At 41.1% G+C, this 21071-nt stretch overlaps 1 protein-coding gene across 1 annotated transcript in view; it reads left to right on the top strand.

Annotated features, from left to right (window-relative positions):
• Window positions 1-21071, top strand: part of tmeff1a (transmembrane protein with EGF-like and two follistatin-like domains 1a) — a 237551-nt gene that overhangs the window by 157446 nt on the left and 59034 nt on the right. The window contains exons 3-6 of the mRNA XM_051929006.1: window positions 4180-4309; window positions 5030-5056; window positions 7736-7832; window positions 14077-14225. Coding sequence (XP_051784966.1) covers window positions 4180-4309; window positions 5030-5056; window positions 7736-7832; window positions 14077-14225 — 403 coding nt within the window. The remainder of the gene's footprint in view (window positions 1-4179; window positions 4310-5029; window positions 5057-7735; window positions 7833-14076; window positions 14226-21071) is intronic.

Here is a 21071-nt window from a genome sequence, read left to right as displayed (position 1 = left end):
TCTTGCTGCGTTAGAGGTATTTGTCGCGTTGTACGTTTTCTTTCTGTTTGGCTTTGAAATGAACACGCCAATACTTTATAAATTTACACTTCTACTGTAGAACGTCAGTAAAAACAATTTTTTGAATTAACTTTTCGTATCTCGCATTGAATTTTGATTCCGTGTTCGGACTTTCATTGTGACAACGCAACGTATAACTGCCCATGAGTGAATTTCGTTTCTTTCTCTCTAATAAATAAACCGACTTTTTCAAATGTTTGTCCCTGTGATTTGTTAATTGTCATAAAGTTATTCTAACGGGAAACTGTAAACGTTTAAGTACGAATGGCATATCACAATCTCCTTTGGTGTACTACATTACTTTTCTTGTCGCCTGTTAATATTTTACATGTCAGAATTGTTCGGCAATTTTGAATACAACTAATCTTCTCCTATTGCATAGCCCATCTCTCAGACATCAATTATGCAATTACATTACGACACATCCTTCTTTCTACAGTAATTCGTGCGGTGGAAGACCCGACAGTGTTAACGGTTGTAGATATTTTACGTGATATTGTAAGTTATTGTTTTCATCTTCCGCACCATCACCACCAACTGTTCCATCATAGTCTATTGATGCACATTTAACCAATTTGCCATATAACCGATCGACAATTTTCACGTTAATTCGTTGGACTTAATCGTTTCTCGGTGCTAGGATTGCCCGTGTGCTCATTTCTCAAATTCTTTATTAAGATTCTTCTTTAATTGGGAACTTAAAGTGAGGAAAATTTATAAGAGCTGAGAGCGCAGGAACTGAGTGTGTCTGACAAAAGCATTCCCACCAATGAGAGGTGAGAGGACCGCGGGCGTAGGCCGTGAACCACAAATGGTGAGAGGAGGGCGGGACTTGACAAAATTTCATGGCCAAAGTCGCAACTCGTGCGACTTGAAAAAATCTTCCAAAAAGTCTTGTTTTGTCGCTGGATTTTTTAATTTAATAGAGAGAAACATTTGAAATGTGGTACGTCTTTTTGGCTCACCCTGTACAATAAATATACAGTATGGAAGGTACCAAATAATAAAGAGAGATGGATCATTTGGAAAGGTGCTATATAATTTGTATTGATTGGAATTTGAAATTTTAGTGTTACATGGACTTGGTATTAAAACGACAGCAGATATTCAATCCCAGCAGCAGGAACACACTGTGGACGGGACACCAGTCCATTACTGGGCCGGCTATCCTGCATGTGTATGGGAATGTGGGAAGAACACTGGAGGGGAAACCCCCGTTGACATTTTGGATCTTAATCCAGAGCACTGGAACTGTGTGGCGGCTGTGCCCACCACTACATCTCTATGCTATCCCAAACGTGATTTGATTTCTGACTCAATAAGATCCTACATGGCTCTCCTTCTACAATGGTAGGAAATCCCCGATTCCTAAATTGGTTAAATTGTCATTTAACTTAAGCATCCTGAGCCTGTCCTGGCAGCATTCTATGCAAGGGAGGAATCGACCCTGAACTGGACTGGAGGCCAGAGATCGGTCAGAATTGCCAGCTCTTTCCTTCATCTTCAGCCTGAAAATGGATTGCGCAGAAACAACGACAGGAAAAGCGGGAGGAAGTCTCGAATCAAATAAACTTCCCAAAGGGCATAAAGCGGCGGCGGCGGCGGCGGCGCCTCGCAACTTCAGTGTTTGTCTGCCAATTCCGGCAAAGTGTCAGCCTGCATCTTCTCCCCTCACTATTGGCTTTACAAATCAGTTTAGATATCCGGGTGTTGACATTTATGACTTCCTCAGCTCGATTTTAATCTTCACATTATCGACGCGTCTTTAACGATGTCAAAAATGATTTCCTCGAGCTTCAGTCTCCTCCTGTCTTTGTCTGCACGTGTCGTACTGTAGCTGTCAAATTAACATCACGGACAGCTTCTTCAGTCTGAATGCCAGCCGCGTGTCAAGTCACCGGAATAACCAAATTGTACAGAGAGTGGGACTCTCCAGCTCGGACGTCAAAGGCGTATTGAGGGTCCAGGTCACGTGTTCATTATGGCTACAAGGGGTGAGTGAGGGTGACCGTGTAGGGGGCAGTATGGCGCTGTCCTCAATCAGCTTTTCTGGTATATTGTGACAGAGGTGCAGTGTTCCCTGGCCTGGCTGCTATATTTGTAATGGAGGTCTGGCTTTTGGGTGGCATATGTCCCTTGTCAACTGGCAGTCTGCTCCGCCTCCTGATGTGTTTACTTGGCATAGAATAGGCACTCACTTCTGGGTCATGGTGAACGTCCCAGGCTAGAGCTGTAAACTGACTTGGGTTCAAAATAAACACCATTATGCCGTCATTTCCAGTGTCTCCAGTACCACTGAGCACACATAATAGACTACAGGGTTAAGGAGGGAAGACACACACACTCACACACACTCACACACACTCACACACACACAGACACACACTCGCTCATTCACAGTGCCAGTTTACAAATGGGAGAAGGGGCAGCCCACTGAAAATAAAATTCATAATTAATAAAGAACATGGGCTGAAGTGAGATGTTTAGGAATGGGCTCAGTGGTCAGTGCTTCTGCTTCCTGGATTCAGCATCTTGGGTTCAAGTTCTGCAAGTTATCTGTGGGTCTCTGCCAAAAGTGTACCGGGTAGATTAACTGTTTGGTATATCTACAGTATATATAGAAATGTATTTGTAAACTTAAGTGTATTATATGTGTATGTGTACATACAGTATGTATATATAGTGCCTTTTTATCATCAGTCTGTCATACGGTGACTTTCACACCTGTCAATGTATGAATGATATAGCGCCTTTTACTGTACATCTCTCTATTTAGTATGTAATCTTTCTGCTTGTTATATAGTGCCTTTCACAGCTATCTGTCCTATACAACCTTTTAATAATTTATTGTATTATATTGCACATTTCTTATCTGTTTACCTTATTGTGAATGTCTCATTTTTTGTTATGTAGTGCCTTTCACATATTTTGATCAAATATTTACTGCCTTTCAAATCTATCTGTCATATAGCGCCTTTTACATTTATGTATGTATTATATAGCAATTTGTGCGTTTATCAGTCATATTTCGCCTTTTACATTTATCTACCTTTCATATAGTACCTTTCATATTTTTAGATTAGAAAGGCATGAAATAATAGATCAGTCGGTCATATGACACCTTTTACTTATTTGTTTTATAGCACCTTTCCCATGTAAGTGTATCTAATATGTTGCCTTTCACATTCATTTATCTCTTACAGATCTATCTATCTATCTATCTATCTATCTATCTATCTATCTATCTATCTATCTATCTATCTATCTATCTATCTATCTATCTATCTCTATTATATAGTGCCTTTCCTATCTATCTATCTATCTATCTATCTATCTATCTATCTATCTATCTATCTATCTATCTATCTATCTATCTATCTATCTATCTATCTATCTATCTATCTATCATATAGTGCCTTTCCTTTTCTATCTATCTATCTATCTATCTATCTATCTATCTATCTATCTATCTATCTATCTATCTATCTATCTATCTATCATATAGTGCCTTTCCTTTTCTATCTATCTATCTATCTATCTATCTATCTATCTATCTATCTATCTATCTATCTATCTATCTATCTATCTATCTATCTATCTATCTATCTATTATATAGTGCCTTTCCTATCTATCTATCTATCTATCTATCTATCTATCTATCTATCTATCTATCTATCTATCTATCTATCTATCTATCTATCTATCTATCTATCTATCTCTATTATATATTGCTTTTCCTATCTATCTATCTATCTATCTATCTATCTATCTATCTATCTATCTATCTATCTATCTATCTATCTATCTATCTATCTATCTATCTATCACTGCCAAATGAGATCCTACTCTGCTGGGCTCTTGAGCAGGACCCTTAACCTATAATTGCTCCAGGGGCGCTGTACAATGGCTGACCCCGCGCTTTGACCCCAAGGGGTATGCGAAAATGAACAAATTCCTAATACAAGAAATTGTATAAGGCGAAATAAAGAACAAAAAAAAAATCTGTCTAGTTTTCATATAGCGCCTTTCACATTTTTTGCTCTATTATGTAGTTCCCTTCACATCTATCTACCTATTTATTACACCTCACCTTTCATGTCTGTGTTTTTGTATTTCAGTGTCATAAAAACTACATTCCAGTGTGTGGATCCAATGGAGACACCTACCAGAATGAGTGCTACCTGCGGCAGGCGGCGTGCAAACACCAGAAGCACATCTCTCTGGTATCGGAGGGGCCTTGCTATCCTGGTGAGTAAATAAGTCCAAACCAGTGATGATCCCACTGGGAGCTCAGTAATGGGCCTGTGTATATACAGTACCGTACGGATGTGTGTGTGTAGTAGTGTACAAATGAGCTTATATGTGCATGTGTAAATCCATATATGCATATAGTATGTGTTAGGGCATTCAGGTATGCATTTTGTATATCTATGCAAGTGTTATGTGTGCACATTTTTTTATATGTGAATGTGTTTGTCTTTGCAGCATGTTATGTGTATTCATGCTTCTGTGTGCAAATATATAAATATGCGTGCATGTGGTTCTGAGTGTGGTTATGTACAAGTGTGCTCCTGTTTAATGTCTGTGCATGTACATCTGTGTACTTGTGCATCTTTGAGTGTTTAAGCCTGTGTGTATTTTATGTCTGTGCTTGAATGTATGAATATGTATTTGTCTGGGCGTGTGCGTGTCATTTACTGTGTCAGTGCGTGTCTCTGTTCATCTGTCCCATGCTGCACTGACATCAACTTTACAAGGAATGGGAGGCAATCAAACTTTAAAAAACTAAGAGTCTGCCTGAAGGTCCTGCACAGTGCAGATGTTTATCTTGGTATTGAATGAATTGTGACATAAAATCAAAGTCCTTCATGTTTGTTTATTTTTCAATGACAGAAAATATGAAGCAATTACAATTAAGATCCTTTTTTATGACAACTAATATACATTTCTTTTTATTCTTATATGCAGACAATGGTTCTGGGTCAGGAGAAGGGGGTGAGTTGTATTCTAATTAAAATGTACTGCAATGACTTTTATAAGATATTTATACTGTGTATGTAAGTGTGTGTATGCATATACAGTATATGTGTGTATATATGTATGTATCCCTGGGATCAGAACCGGAAGTGACGTCATCGGTGGGACCGGAAGTGACATCATCAGGGTCAGGCGGGATTCCTGTAACTGGTCTGCAGAGAAGTGAGAAAAGAGTTAGTGCACACTGCCACCCCCTGGTCTGGCATGGAATTACACTCATTCAGACCCTTTAGCTGCCTCCCATGCGCATGTGTGTGACAATATGTGTATATGTATGTATGTATGTATTTGTGTATATATATGAATGTGAATATATACAGTATATGTATGTATATACAGTCAATGAAAAAGTTTGTGAACTCCACTCAGCCTGCATAATAATTGACTCTCCTTTCAACAAACAAGATAACGGTGGTCTGTCTTTCATTTCCTAGGAGTACTGCGGTGTTTTCCAAACAAAGATTTTTAGTGACGGAGTATTTAGTTGTATGAAATTAAATCAAATGTGAAATACTGGCTGTGCACAAATGTGGGTCCCCTTGTCATTGTGCTGATCTGAATGCCTGTCACTGCTCAATGCTGATTGGTTGATGAGCTCGTTAAGCCTTGAACTTCATAGACCGGTGTGTCCAATCATGAGATATAAAGGTATTTAAGGTGGTCAATTGCAAGTTGTGCTTCCTTCCCTTTGACTCTCCTCTGAAGAGGGACAGCAAGGGATCCTCAAAGCAACTCTCCAAAGATCTGCAAACAAAGATTGTTGAGTCTCCTGGTTTAGGGGAAGGCTACAAAAAGCCATCTCAGAGGTTTAAACTGTCAGTTTCAACTGTGAGGAATGGAATCAGGAAATGGAAGGCCACAGGCACAGTTGCTGTTAAACCCAGCAGGTCTGGCAGGCCAAGAAAAATACAGGAGCGGCATATGGACAGGATTGTGAGAATGGTGACAGACAACACACAGGTCACCGCCAAAGACCTGCAAGAACATCTTGCTGCAGATGGTGTATCTGTGCATTGTTCTACAATTCAGCACATCTGTATGGCAGGGTGATGAGAAAGAAGCCCTTTCTGCACTCACGCCACAAACAGAGTCGCTTGTTGTATGCCAATGCTCATTTAGACAAGTCAGATTAATTTTGGAACAAAGTGCTTTGGACTGATGAGACACAAATGGAGTTATTTGGTCAGAACAAAAAGCACTTTGCATGGTGGTAGAAGAACACCACATTCCAAGAAAAACACCTGCCACCTACTGTCAAATGTGGTAGAGGTTCCATCATGCTGTGGGGCTGTGTGGCCAGTTCAGGGACTGGGGCCCTTGTTAAAGTCGAGGGTCAGATGAATTCAACCCAATATCAACAAATTCTTCAGGATAATGTTCAAGCATCAGTCACAAAGTTGAAGTTACGCAGGGGTTGGATATTCCAACAAGACAATGACCCAAAACACAGTTGGAAATCTACAAAGGCATTCATGCAGAGGGAGAAGTACAATGTTCTGGAATGGCCGTCACAGTCCCCTGACTTGAATATCATCGAAAATCTATGGGATGATTTGAAGCAGGCTGTCCATCAAATTGAACTGAACTGGAGAGATTTTGTATGAAGAATGGTGAACAATATCTCCATCCAGAATCAGGACACTCATCAGAGGCTATAGGAGGACAGCGTCTAGAGGACAAAAGGAGGCTCAACTAAGTATTGATGTCATATCTCTGTTGGGGTGCCCACATTTATGCACCTGTCTAATATTGTCATGATGCATATTACATATTTTCTGTTAATCCAATAAACTTAATGTCACTGCTGTAATACTACTGTGTCCATAAGGCATGTCAGATATTAAAAGGAAGTTGCTACTTTGAAAGCTCAGCCAATGAGAAATAAAAATCCAAAGAATTAAGAGGGGGTCCTAAACTTTTTCATATGACTGTATATGTATATATGTACGTGTGTGTGTGTCTGTCTAATGGGGGGGGTGGCTTTCATGAGGGGCGGCACGGTGGTGCAGTGGGTAGTGCTGCTGCCTTGCATTTCGGAGACCTGTGGAGCTTGCATGTTCTCCCCGTGTCTGCGTGGGTTTCCTCCGGGCGCTCCGGTTTCCCCCCACAGTCCAAAGACATGCAGGTTAGGTGGATTGGCGATTCTAAGTTGGGCTTGGTGTGTGGGTGTGTTTGTGTGTGTCCTGCGGCGGGTTGGCACCCTGCTCAGGATTGGTTCCTGCCTTGTGCCCTGTATTGGCTGGGATTGGCTCCAGCAGACCCCCGTGACCCTGTGTTCGGATTCAGCGGGTTGGAGAATGGATGGATGGATGGATGGCTTTCATGAGTTGAGGCCATTAGCCGAAAGGTTTAGGGTTACAAGTAAGTTATATTTTATATAGCGCCTTTCTGAACACCATCCCATAGAGATTTCCAGTACCCTCCAGTTTTTTTTATTTATTTATTTATCTTTTTATATAAATTTGGGAACAAGGACAAGGACGAGGGTTGGTCACAGAGTGACCTGGTATAAAGTACAAAGCTCCCGGTATCTTGCGGTCATAGGAAAGGCGCTATACAGTATAAGTGAAATGTATTATTATAGCAGTCACTGGCCATGTTTTGATGCAGTTCCTAATTCATCTGTGTCTTTTACAGAGTACGACGGATCGGGCACAGAAGTTAGCAGGAAATTTACCAAATGCGGGACATGCAAGTATGGAGCCGAGTGTGACGAAGACTCTGAGGATGTCTGGTACTTACTTTTCATCCATTCATGAATTTCCATTTTATTTATTTATTTTTTAGCTTAACACTCATCTTAATGGAAGCACCACATCCGTAGCACAGAACAAGGAGTGTTATGCTGATGTGGTGTTATGACTTTATAGCACTTTTAAATGTATTTTTGACAGTTCTCCTACTGTAAATTCTCACTTTTCCACTATTATAAAGGTGTAACCCGTTTACCGACACCTCTAATCACACCTATCTGCGGATGAGGTCCTCGTTGTGTGTTGGGATAAGGACGGACATCAAAGGGTTGTATTTGTAGCCAAATGCGGCTGAATAAAAAAAATATATATAAATATATCGGAGGGGATTAATGTGCATGAGCAACATGTGAGATTTGGCAATTGCAAGTCTGTTATTCCCTTAGACGTCTGCGGCTACACCAAATCAGCAAGGTCTCAAAAATCCAGGATTTTACATAAAAGCAGAAAGCACAGCAGAAAGGCGCACAAACTCACCAACTCCACAGCACATTCACAATGAACCAGCAGGTGCTGTGGGAGATCCTCTGGATTTATAGGCAGAATCAGAATCTCTTTATTGTCATTGTAACAAATACAACAAAATTAGGGGCAGTCCCTGTGGTGTCAAAATATAAATAAATAGAATTACAAAAGGATAAGCAGAATTGAGGTAGAACACAAACATTCAACATAAGACCTTAGTTGCACATGAACTGTATTGCACAAGATGTCATCTGTTCCACTGCTGCATTGGAGGTGATTAGGTGGCATTCAGTGCCCTAATAGCTGTTGAGCGGTTGGAAAGAGTACTTTGAGAGGCTGATGAATGAAGAGAACGAGAGAGAGAAGAGAAGAGGTTGGATGATGTGGAGATAGTGAATCAGGATATGCAACGGATTAGCAAGGAGGAAGTAAGGACAGCTGTGAAAAGGATGAAGAATGGAAAAACCATTGGTCCAGATGACATACTTATGGAATCATGGAGGTGTTTAGGAGAGAAGGCAGTGAAGTTTTTAACCAGATTGTTTAATGGAATCTTGGAAAGTGAGAGGATGCCTGAGGAGTGGAGAAGAAGTGTACTGGTGGGCCAATATTTAAGAATAAGGGGAACGTGCAGAGCTGTAGTAACTACAGGGGGATAAAGTTGATGAGCCACAGCATGAAGTTATGGGAAAGAGTAGTGGAAGCTCAGTTAAGAAGTGAGGTGATGATTAGTGAGCAGTACTGTGATGTTATGCCAAGAAAAAGCACCAAGGATGAGATGTTTGCTCTGAGGGTGTTGATAGAGAAGTTTAGAGAAGGGCAGAAGGAGTTGCATTGCGTCTTTGTGGACCTGGAGAAAGCATAGGACAGGGTGAGGAGAGACGAGTTGTGACATTGTATGAGGAAGTCATAGTGACAGAGAAGTACATAAGAGATGTACATGATATGTATGAGGGAAGTGTGACAGTGGCGAGGTCTGTGGTAGGAGTGACGGAGGTGGGATTACATCAGGGATCGACTATGAGCCCTTTCTTATTAGCAAAGGTGATGGACAGGTTGACAGACGAGATTAGACAGGAGTCCCCGTGGACTGTGATGTTTGCTGATGACATTGTGATCTGCAGGTCGAGGAGACCCTGGAGAGGTGGAGATATGAGAGGAGAGGAATGAAGGTCAGTAGGACCACCAAGACAGAATACATTTGTGTGAATGAGAGGGAGGTCAGTGGAATGGTGAGGATGAGGGGAGTAGAGTTGGTGAAAGTGGATGAGTTTAAATACTTGGGATCAACAGTACAGAGTAATGGGAATTGTGGAAGAGAAGTGAACAAGAGAGTGTAGACAGGGTGGAATGGGTGGAGAAGAGTGTCAGGAGTGATTTGTGACAGATGGGTATCAGCAAGAGTGACAGGGAAGGTCTACAGGATGGTAGTGAGATCAGCTGTGTTATATGTGTTGGAGACGGTGGCACAGGAGACAAAGCTGGAGGTGGCAGAGTTAAAGATGCTAAGCATTGGATGTGACGAGGATGGACAGGATTAGAAATGAGTACATTAGAGGGTCAGCTCAAGTTGGACGGTTGGGAGACAAGTCAGAGAGGCGAGATTGTGTTGGTTTGGACATCTGTAGAGGAGAGATGAGGGGTATATTGGGAGAAGGGTGCTAAGGATAGAGTTGCCAGGGAAGAGGAGAAGAGGAAGGCCTAAGAGGAGGTTTATGGATGTGGTGAGAGAGGACATGCAGGTGATGGGTGTGACAGAGCAAGATGACAAGGACAGAAAGAGATGGAAGAAGATGATCTACTGTGGCAACACCTAACAGGAGCAGCTGAAAGAAGAGGAAGATTTTGTCTCTGTGTCAAGTCTCGCTCTCTTCCTGAAACCCCAGCAGTTTAAACTTCATGTACTGGAGGAATACGGGGAGTGGGGCTGGTGTTTTAGGAAGAAGCCCAGTGGGTGTGGCCTTAGCAACGCAGGATTTCACCACCATTCACTTCACAATTTTTAATGAGTTGTCCCCAGTCGTCTATTCTCATTTGAGAGTCCCGTCCAAACCAACAAGATGACGTTAAGCTCAAAGATGATGATGTTAACAGTCAAATACTGGGACAAAACGAGGACATCCTGAATTTCATAGTTTAAAACATGGGCACGCAATCTCAGCCCAGAAGGGCAACAGCAATTCATTGCAGCCAGTTTTTTAATTATTCATGAATTCCTGTGTCGAAACGAATTTGATGTCTGCTACTGATCAATACATTACTTTTAACTAAAGCAGCTTTTAGAATAGCTGATAATTAATGCAGACCTGCAGGAACTGGTGCCATTATGACGGGACCCCATCGCATTGATATGGGAAATCAGAGCGGAAGCAGTCGTACTAAAACATCGACTTATCTGCTTCCTGGTCATCCGAGAGTACAAAGATTTTCTCGAATGTCACATTGCATATTTCATTTTGATTTTTCTGGTTAAAGAAGCAATGTTGTTACATTATTTTGATTTGATTAGATAAACTTTATTAATCCTGTGGGGAAATTCAGATGCATATATCAGCTGAAAAATAAAAAACAAGGGTGCAGACTCACAGGAGAGTTGATACAGCCAATTAATTAATTAATTAATTAATTAATTAATTAATTAATTAATTAATTAATTAATTGATAGATAGATAGATAGATAGATAGATAGATAGATAGATAGATAGATAGATAGATAGATAGATATGAAAGGCACTATATAATGGATAGATAGATAGATATAGATATGAAGGGCACTATATGAGATAGATAGATAGATAGATAGATAGATAGATAGATAGATAGATAGATAGATAGATAGATAGATAGATAGATAGATAGAAATGAAAGGCACTATATAATAGATAGATAAATAGATATGAAAGGCACTATATGATAGATAGATAGATAGATAGATAGATAGATAGATAGATAGATAGATAGATAGATAGATAGATAGATAGATAGATATGAAAGGCACTATATGAGAGATAGATAGATAGATAGATAGATAGATAGATAGATAGATAGATAGATAGATAGATAGATATGAAAGGTACTATATAATAGATAAATAGATATGAAAGGCACTATATGAGATAGATAGATGAAAGGCACTGTATAATAGATTGATAGATAGATATGAAAGGCACTATATGATAGATAGATAGATAGATAGATAGATAGATAGATAGATAGATAGATAGATAGATATGAAAGGCACTATATGAGAGATAGATAGATAGATAGATGAAAGGCACTGTATAATAGATTGATAGATAGATATGAAAGGCACTATATGATAGATAGATAGATAGATAGATAGATAGATAGATAGATATGAAAGGCACTATATGAGAGATAGATAGATAGATAGATGAAAGGCACTGTATAATAGATAGATAGATAGATAGATAGATAGATAGATAGATAGATGAAAGGCACTGTATAATAGATTTATAGATAGATAGATATGAAAGGCACTATATAATAGATATGAAAGGCACTATATCATAGATAGATAGATAGATATGAAAGGCACTATATGATAGATAGATAGATAGATAGATGAAAGGCACTGTATAATAGATTGATAGATAGATATGAAAGGCACTATATGATAGATAGATAGATAGATAGATAGATAGATAGATAGATAGATATGAAAGGCACTATATGAGAGATAGATAGATAGATAGATGAAAGGCACTGTATAATAGATTGATAGATAGATATGAAAGGCACTATATGATAGATAGATAGATAGATAGATATGAAAGGCACTATATGATAGATAGATAGATAGATAGATAGATAGATAGATAGATAGATAGATAGATAGATAGATAGATAGATAGATAGATATGAAAGGCACTATATGATAGATAGATAGATAGATAGATAGATAGATAGATAGATAGATAGATAGATATGAAAGGCACTATATGAGAGATAGATAGATAGATAGATGAAAGGCACTGTATAATAGATAGATAGATAGATAGATAGATAGATAGATAGATAGATAGATGAAAGGCACTGTATAATAGATTTATAGATAGATAGATATGAAAGGCACTATATAATAGATATGAAAGGCACTATATCATAGATAGATAGATAGATATGAAAGGCACTATATGATAGATAGATAGATAGATAGATGAAAGGCACTGTATAATAGATTGATAGATAGATATGAAAGGCACTATATGATAGATAGATAGATAGATAGATAGATAGATAGATAGATAGATAGATAGATAGATATGAAAGGCACTATATGAGAGATAGATAGATAGATAGATGAAAGGCACTGTATAATAGATTGATAGATAGATATGAAAGGCACTATATGATAGATAGATAGATAGATAGATATGAAAGGCACTATATGATAGATAGATAGATAGATAGATAGATAGATAGATAGATAGATAGATATGAAAGGCACTATATGAGAGATAGATAGATAGATAGATGAAAGGCACTGTATAATAGATTGATAGATAGATATGAAAGGCACTATATGATAGATAGATAGATAGATAGATAGATATGAAAGGCACTATATGATAGATAGATAGATAGATAGATAGATAGATAGATAGATAGATAGATAGATAGATAGATATGAAAGGCACTATATGATAGATAGATAGATAGATAGATAGATAGATAGATAGATAGATAGATAGATAGATAGATAGATAGATAGATAGATAGATATGAAAGGCACTATATGATAGATAGATAGATAGATAGATACAACAACATCTATTTCTATAGCACATTTTCACACAAGTGATGTAGCTCAAAGTGCTTTACATGATGAAGAAAGAGAAAAAAGACAGAAAATAAGAAAATAGAATTAAGGAACACTAATTAACACAGAATGAAGGAGACAGCTGGAGAAAAAAAATAAAATCTGCAGGGGGTCCGAGGCCATGAGACCACCCAGCCCCCTCTAGGTATTCTACCTGACATAAATGACCTTAATCAGTCCTCATGGTATTCAGGGTTCACATGAAAGAACTTGATGATGACGGTCATGTGGACTTCTGGCCTTTAATCCATCAATGGAGGGACATCACGGTGCCCTGATCAAGTGGTGGGGGTGCAGGTTGCCAGCACAGAAAGCCAGAAGAAGAACAGCAGAGAAAGTAGGGGTTTGTACGGATTACGGAGCCACCTGGAATGATAATGACAATTAAATGCATATGCAGAGTATCAGGGTTACATGAAAATGAAGCTATAAGAAAGCCATGTTACAGTAATGTGTTCTCAGCAGTGTTTTAAGTGCTCCACTGTATCAGCCTGGTGAATTCCTATTGGCAGGCTATTCCAGATTTGAGGTGCCTAACAGCAGAAGGCCTCCCGCCTCACCACTTCTTTTAAGTTTAGCTCTTGGAATTCTAAGCAGACCCTCATTTGAAGATTTAAGGTTATGATTTGGAGTGTAAGGTGACAGACATTTTGAATTATAGGATGGAGCAGATTATTGAAGGCTTTATAAACCATCAGCAGTATTTTAAAGTCAATTCTGAATGACTTAGGTAACCAGTGTAGTGACGCTCAGACTGGTGTGATGTGCTCAGATTTTCTTTCCCTAGTTAAGATTCTGTCCGCTGCATTCTGCACTCGTTGTAACTGATTGATGTCTGAGATTGAAGAGAAAAAAAAAGAAAAGAAATTATAATAATTAAAAAAAATCTCCATTCTGTTTCTTCTTCATTTCGATAGGTGCATATGCAATATTGACTGCAGTGGGCACAATGAAAATCCTGTGTGTGCAACGGATGGCAACTGGTACAACAATCCCTGCCTCGTCCGAGAGGCCTCCTGTATGAAGCAGGAGCAGATCGATGTGAAGCATCTCGGGAAGTGTCCAGGTAGGTGAAAGAAAGACCGCCTGTCACTCTTCCCATGTCGAGGAAACTGTAGACAAATAGGATCAATACGTGAATTATTCTGCCCGGGGGGCACGTTGTGTATCTTCATGGCGTGATCACTCAGAAAGGGTTGACTTACTCTCATTAGTCACCCAGCCTCAGCTTCTTTGATCAGCCCTGCTGGTGGAATTAGACAAGACAAAGGTTTGTTTGTTTGTTTGTTTTCTGTGTTGAATGCATTGTAGAATATATGTTTGTTTATTGATTTGTATTCAGCTTATACTCTGCTGATTTATTTTCTTGCAGCACACACACACACACACACACTAAAAAACTGCAATGTAAGGGCCGTTTCCATGTTAAGACTTTGAGCATTGTTAATTTTGCTCGCCTCCCCTTCGCCAGGCACTTTCCAGAATGCAAGCTAAGCACATAATCCTCCTATTTTATAAACAGTTACTCCTTAACAAAGAAAGAAAAGCTGTTCGTACCCTCGAGAGTCTCTTCAAGTCGTATGTTTGCTTTCCCCTCGGTGGCTGCGTCTTTGTGTGTCACCACATTTGTCTTCTTGCTTTTTGATTTTGTTTTTATTTCCTACACTCTTTTATGAGAGACGGGAAAGGCACTATATAACATTTATTTATTTGACGGATACCTTTATCCAAGGTGACTTACGAGATTTGTGATACAATTGGTTCCATTTCTTTTTTTGTTTTCCCAAGTGAAGCTCAGGCGGGTCGAGCCATTTGCTCAGAGTCACACTGTGGTGTCACTTGGGGGATTCAAACCCATGACCACAGGGCTTGAAGTTCAAAGCCTTAATCACGACGCCACACTGCCTGCCTATATAATAGGAATGATAGACATGAGCGGCACTATGCCACTGACAGATCGATATGAAAGTCACTATATCAGGAGTCCTGGTGGGCCGCAGTGGCTGCAGGTTTTCATTTTAACCCTAACCCTAATCAGTTTTCACTGCTAACTAACACTGCACAACAATTTTTTTGAATGTCTTGCTTCCTGAAAAGTTTTTGCTGATTGTGACCTACTGGGTATGCACAAATATAGTTTTGGTTTTACAGCATCATGTAGGAACTCTGAGAAATAGACATTGTGAGGGATGGCCGGCCATTCATCCCGGCCAATACCCCCAGGCCGGTAGATGGAGCTCTCCTTGCAACGTAGAGATGCCCCGAATTCCAGCAGGGCCTCATGGACTATGGAGTTTTAATACACAGCCCTGCTGGATAACGTCGGGGCCGCCAGGAGTCGCTGCAGGGAGGCTCAAGGACTTATACGTGCCCTATAACCCGGAAGCACGTCATAATCATATGACCAGAGGGAACGACGTGTTTCCGGGTCGAAGAGAAGGACTTTTTATCTGACCTGGAAGTGATGAGAAATCACATGGACTGTAAGATGGGAAACACTTCCGGGTCAGGGAATATAAAAGGACTGTGGGAAAGCCCAGACGTTGAGCTGAGCTGGGTGGAAGGGTGGCAACGCGTCTGGGAGTGGAGGATTGATTATCCATCCATCCATTGTCCAACCCGCTGAATCCGAACACAGGGTCACGGGGGTCTGCTGGAGCCAATCCCAGCCAACACAGGGCACAAGGCAGGAACCAATACCGGGCAGGGTGCCAACCCACCGCAGGACACACACAAACACACCAAGCACACACTAGGGCCAATTTAGAATCGCCAATCCACCTAACCTGCATGTCTTTGGACTGTGGGAGAAAACCGGAGCGCCCGGAGGAAACCCACGCAGACACGGGGAGAACATGCAAACTCCACGCAGGGAGGATCCGGGAAGCGAACCTGGGTCTCCTAACTGCGAGGCAGCAGCGCTACCCACTGTGCCACCGTGCTGCAGGATTGATTATTGTATTGTTTATTAGAACTAATATTATTTGAGTATTGTGGAGTGGAGGGTGCTTTGTGCACATTTATTATTATTATTATTATTATTAATAATAAACTATTATTTGGACTTTTATCTGGTGTCTGACGTCTAGTCTGAGGGTTCAAGGGGTCACGGAGACCTTAAACTGTCACAACATTGATATGTTTACTGACAATAACGTATTTAGTCCCGTTTATGTTTCACATAAGCTATTAAATTCAACAGAATTCAAAGTGTTCTGCTCCTGATTTTCTTTGGTATTCAATGTCTGGTCCATCACATTGCAGTGTCCAACAGTAGTCAGCAAGCATTGATGGATTCCAGATGCCCTGGTATCGTCTCTCCATCGTAGCAATGTCCTGGTGAAACCTTTCACCGTGTTCGTCACTGACATCATTGAGATTTGCAGGGAAGAAGTCCAAGTGTGAGTGGAGGAAATGAATCTCGAGTGCCATGTTGCACTTCATTGTCTTGTATGCTTTGAGAAGTTTGTCTACCAGCTGAATGGAGTTTGGGGCTCTGTAATTGCCCAGAAAATTGTCAACAACGTCTTTGAAGGCTTTCCAGGCCCAACTAACAGATTCTTCAAACCGCTTGTCACCCATAACATGTCTGATCTGGGGGCCAACAAAAATGCCCTCTTTGATCTTGGCAGGTCAGTTATTCTTGGGAACATCTGTCTTAAATAACGAAAACCTTCGCCTTCCTTGTTCAGTGCTTTCATGAAATTCTTCATGAGTCCCAGTTTTACGTGAAGAGGAGGCAAAAATATCTTTGCCGGGTCGACAAGCGATTCATGTGTCACATTTTTCTGTCCTGGAACTAACTTTTTACGGAGTGGCCAGTTCTGTCGACTCTTTGGCACGGCTGTCCCATTCACAGATGAGACAACAGTACTTTGTACAGCCGAGCTGCAGTCCTAGTAACAGAGCAACGACTTTAAGATCTCCACAGATATCCCAGTTGTACCTGCTCTACTGGACGTGCTTCAGCACCAGTTCCATATTCTCGTACGTTTCTTTCATGTTCTTTCCAACAGGTACTGAAGGATAAACGTTGCCATTGTGTAGAAGAACGGCTTTCAGGCTTAACATTGATGAATCAATGAAGAGACGCCACTCTTCCAAGTTGTGATCACAACCCAAGGCAGAGAACAACCCTACAATGTCACAACAGAAACAGAGACTGTCGACTTGTGCAAAAAATTTGGTTATATCATGATGTCGGCCTCGAAACACAGAAATGTTCGTACCTGGTGACAGCAAACACCATTCCTGCAGTCTCGAACACAGCAGCTCAGCTTTTGCTTTTGACAGACCCAAATCTCTGACCAAATCATTCAATTCGGACTGTGTTATCAGATGTGGATCGCCAGTAACCTGCATTGCAGTTTCTTCATCTGGTTCGTCTAAAGTCCAATCCTTTGGTGGTTTCGGAATTCAAAGACTGTCGTAAGTCACGTGGCACGGGTCTCATTGCTTAGGAGATTCAGTTGACTTCTTGTTTTTTGGCAGAGACACCAGACACATTAGTCAAACAGAAGTAACAGTCCGTCACATGGTCTTTCAGTTCTCGCCATATCATCGGTACAGCAAACGGCATCGTCTTTCGAGTGCCTCTGAACCAGGCTCTCAGACTGACAGCACATGTCGCACAGCAAATGTGAGGCGCCCATTCCTTGTCTTGATCACCAATCAAAATACAGATGATAAGCTTTCTTCACAAGAGCAGTCATCCAACGTCTCTGAGGCACCACACACAGATATCGCAGAATGTATCGCGGCTGTTACGACATTGACGAGACATATCGCCCGACACCAAAACGTCTATAGCATCAAGCTTACTTACTGTTATATTGCTACAGATACTACAGTGCATCCGGAAAGTATTCACAGCGCTTCATCACTTTTTCCACATTTTGTTATGTTACAGCCTTATTCCAAAATGGATTCAATTCATTTTTTTTCTCAGAATTCTACACATAACACCCCATAATAACAACGTGAAAAAAGTTTACTTGAGATTTTTGCAAATTTATTAAAAATAAAAAAATGGAGAAAGCACATGTAGATAAGTATTCACAGCCTTTGCCATGAAGCTCAAAATTGAGCTCAGGTGCATCCTGTTTCCCCTGATTATCCTTGAGATGTTTCTGCAGCTTCATTGGACTCCACCTGTGGTAAATTCAGTTGACTGGACATGATTTGGAAAGTTCATGTCAGAGCACAAACCAAGCATGAAGTCAAAGGAATTGTCTGTAGACCTCCGAGACAGGATTGTCTCGAGGCACAAATCTGGGGAAGGTTACAGAAAAATTTCTGCTGCTTTGAAGGTCCCAATGAGCACAGTGGCCTCCATCATCCGTAAGTGGAAGAAGTTCAAAACCACCAGGACTCTTCCTAGAGCTGGCCGGCCATCTAAACTGCGCGATCGGGGGAGAAGGGCCTTAGTCAGGGAGGTGACCAAGAACCTGATGGTCACTCTGTCAGAGCTGCAGAGGTCCTCTGTGGAGAGAGGAGAACCTTCCAGAAGGACAACCATCTCTGCAGCAATCCACCAATCAGGCCTGTATGGTAGAGTGGCCAGATGGAAGCCACTCCTTAGTAAAAGGCACATGGCAGCCCGCCTGGAGTTTGCCAAAAGGCACCTGAAGGACTCTCAGACCATGAGAAAGAAAATTCTCTGGTCTGATGAGACAAAGATTGAACTCTTTGGTGTGAATGCCAGGCGTCACGTTTGGAGGAAACCAGGCAGCGCTCATCACCAGGCCAATACCATCCCTACAGTGAAGCATGGTGGTGGCAGCATCATGCTGTGGGACTGGGAGACCAGTCAGGATAAAGGGAAAGATGACTGCAGCAATGTACAGAGACATCCTGGATGAAAACCTGCTCCAGAGCGCTCTTGACCTCAGACTGGGGTGACAGTTCATCTTTCAGCAGGACAACGACCCTAAGCACACAGCCAAGATATCAAAGGAGTGGCTTCAGGACAACTCTGTGAATGTCCTTCAGTGGCCCAGCCAGAGCCCAGACTTGAATCTGATTGAACATCTCTGGAGAGATCTTAAAATGGCTGAGCACCGACGCACGAGAGCGAAAATGTTTGGATACAAATAGAAGAACAAATCATGACAAAACTGAAACAGTATGTGATGGGTAAATGTTGATGTGATATTCGTGATCAGCACCCAAAAATCTATAAAGAACACCCGACAGTGTTCAAGAAGCAAAAACGTTGTTGTGCAGTGTTATTAACTCCTTTTCCTTTCATTTGAATTGCTCATTTTCTAAGGACTCCGTCCTCTGAGTTGATTCTTTTCTTCATGAAATGGCAGCCCAACAGAAATGAGACGTGAAACGAGCCAACCAAGTCTCATCTCGCTGGACGTGAAAGTGACTCTCTGAGAAAGTCACGTCTCGTTACTCTTCCCAAGATTTTCTTTTTTATTATAATAGAGATATATTGTATGTACGTAAGCAAAAGTATCCCGTACGTACGAGATAAGGGCTATCCCGTACTTGTTTTCGTCGTGCAGTTCAGGGCTTCCATAAGTAGTGAAGATTTGGCCTTTTAGCTCCAAGTAGTGATAGCACTTTTATTTTTCCCATTTGCACACCACTGTGTATGTATTGTATGTTTTTGCTGTGTGACCAGATGGGGGGCGCTGTGGAGCGACCACTGAACTAAGAATGACATGTGACCAGGCCAGTCCTTATCTAAGTAAAGAGAGTTTATTAAACAAAATCAGATGAATTATAACACAATGTGCAAATCAATGACTAAACACAGCTGGGCTCACTACCCAACTCTCAAACGTCATCTGCTCCTTCCTCAGTGCACTGGCGTTTCTCTTCCTCTACGCCTTTTGAAGTCTCGTTTGACTATGGCAGGAAGACCCAGGAGCACTTCTGGTGCCAGCCCACCTCTAGACTACACCGGTAACTACAATTTCCAGCAGCCTTTGCTGTTAACAAGACCCCTGTAGCAGACTAGTACTGCTGCCCCCTAGTGGTCTGGTGTTTTGTAACACTTTAAGAGTCCCCAGGGATCGATTAGTTTGGTCACTCTGCCATATTGTGGCATCTCCTTGGCGACAAGTGCCATTTTGCAGCTCTTACTGCCCACCTGCTTGCCGTTACAAGTGTTTTCTGGCTGTGTGGCACCTCTGAACAGTTGATGACGTTTTTAAACTTGTGAAACCTAAGGGGTGACTCTCTCATCTTCTGCATTTTACTAAAAAGCTGCACATTGCTTGCCATGTCGATCACGTGTGCCATAATCCCCAATGTTGCTGTTTAATAACTCAGAGCAGTCTTTGTGCTTAGTGTGGCCCCCAGAGGGCATCACTCAGTCACTCGGAGATATGGCAACGTCCCCGCAGTATAAACTGTATGATGAAACCGCTGACTAATTGGCTTTGCTGGCACTGCCATCCCTTGAGACCAATTATGTGTTATTAATTCACACAATTCTCATTCAGAGGATTCCTTGGAAGCACCTCTGGTAGAAAATAATGGGTGCCATCCTTCAGCGTGGCTCTCAGACTGAGACTGGAGTGCCATTACCAGAGACAGCCTGCTGGCCTTGCCATCTTGTAACATCTGCTTGTGCTCCATGCATCTCAGGTGACCTACCTTCTGCAATCGGTGTGGCACTTGATATTGTGGGTGACACCGTGTAGGGTGAGTGACCTCAAAAGAGGAATCGGACTAATACTGAATGAAAAGCGTAGGCTTCGCTGGCCAAGATCAGCCTGGCCCCCAAAAATCAAGAAGCAGGCTTAGAGGCCTACACAGGCCATCAAGTGTTAGAATTCAATTTTTTTTTCCCAGTGTATTTTGGCTGTGGTTTGTAGTTATGAGGAATTTGGTGTTTTCTACTTGATATTAATTTATATTCTTATGTTTTTTTTCTTTATGGGCACTGCCATTT

The sequence above is a fragment of the Erpetoichthys calabaricus genome, chromosome 6 (assembly GCF_900747795.2).
Source record: "Erpetoichthys calabaricus chromosome 6, fErpCal1.3, whole genome shotgun sequence".
NCBI classification, from domain to species: domain Eukaryota; kingdom Metazoa; phylum Chordata; class Cladistia; order Polypteriformes; family Polypteridae; genus Erpetoichthys; species Erpetoichthys calabaricus.
Note: the sequence above shows the minus strand (reverse complement) of the source record. Positions and strands in the feature narration are given on the sequence as shown.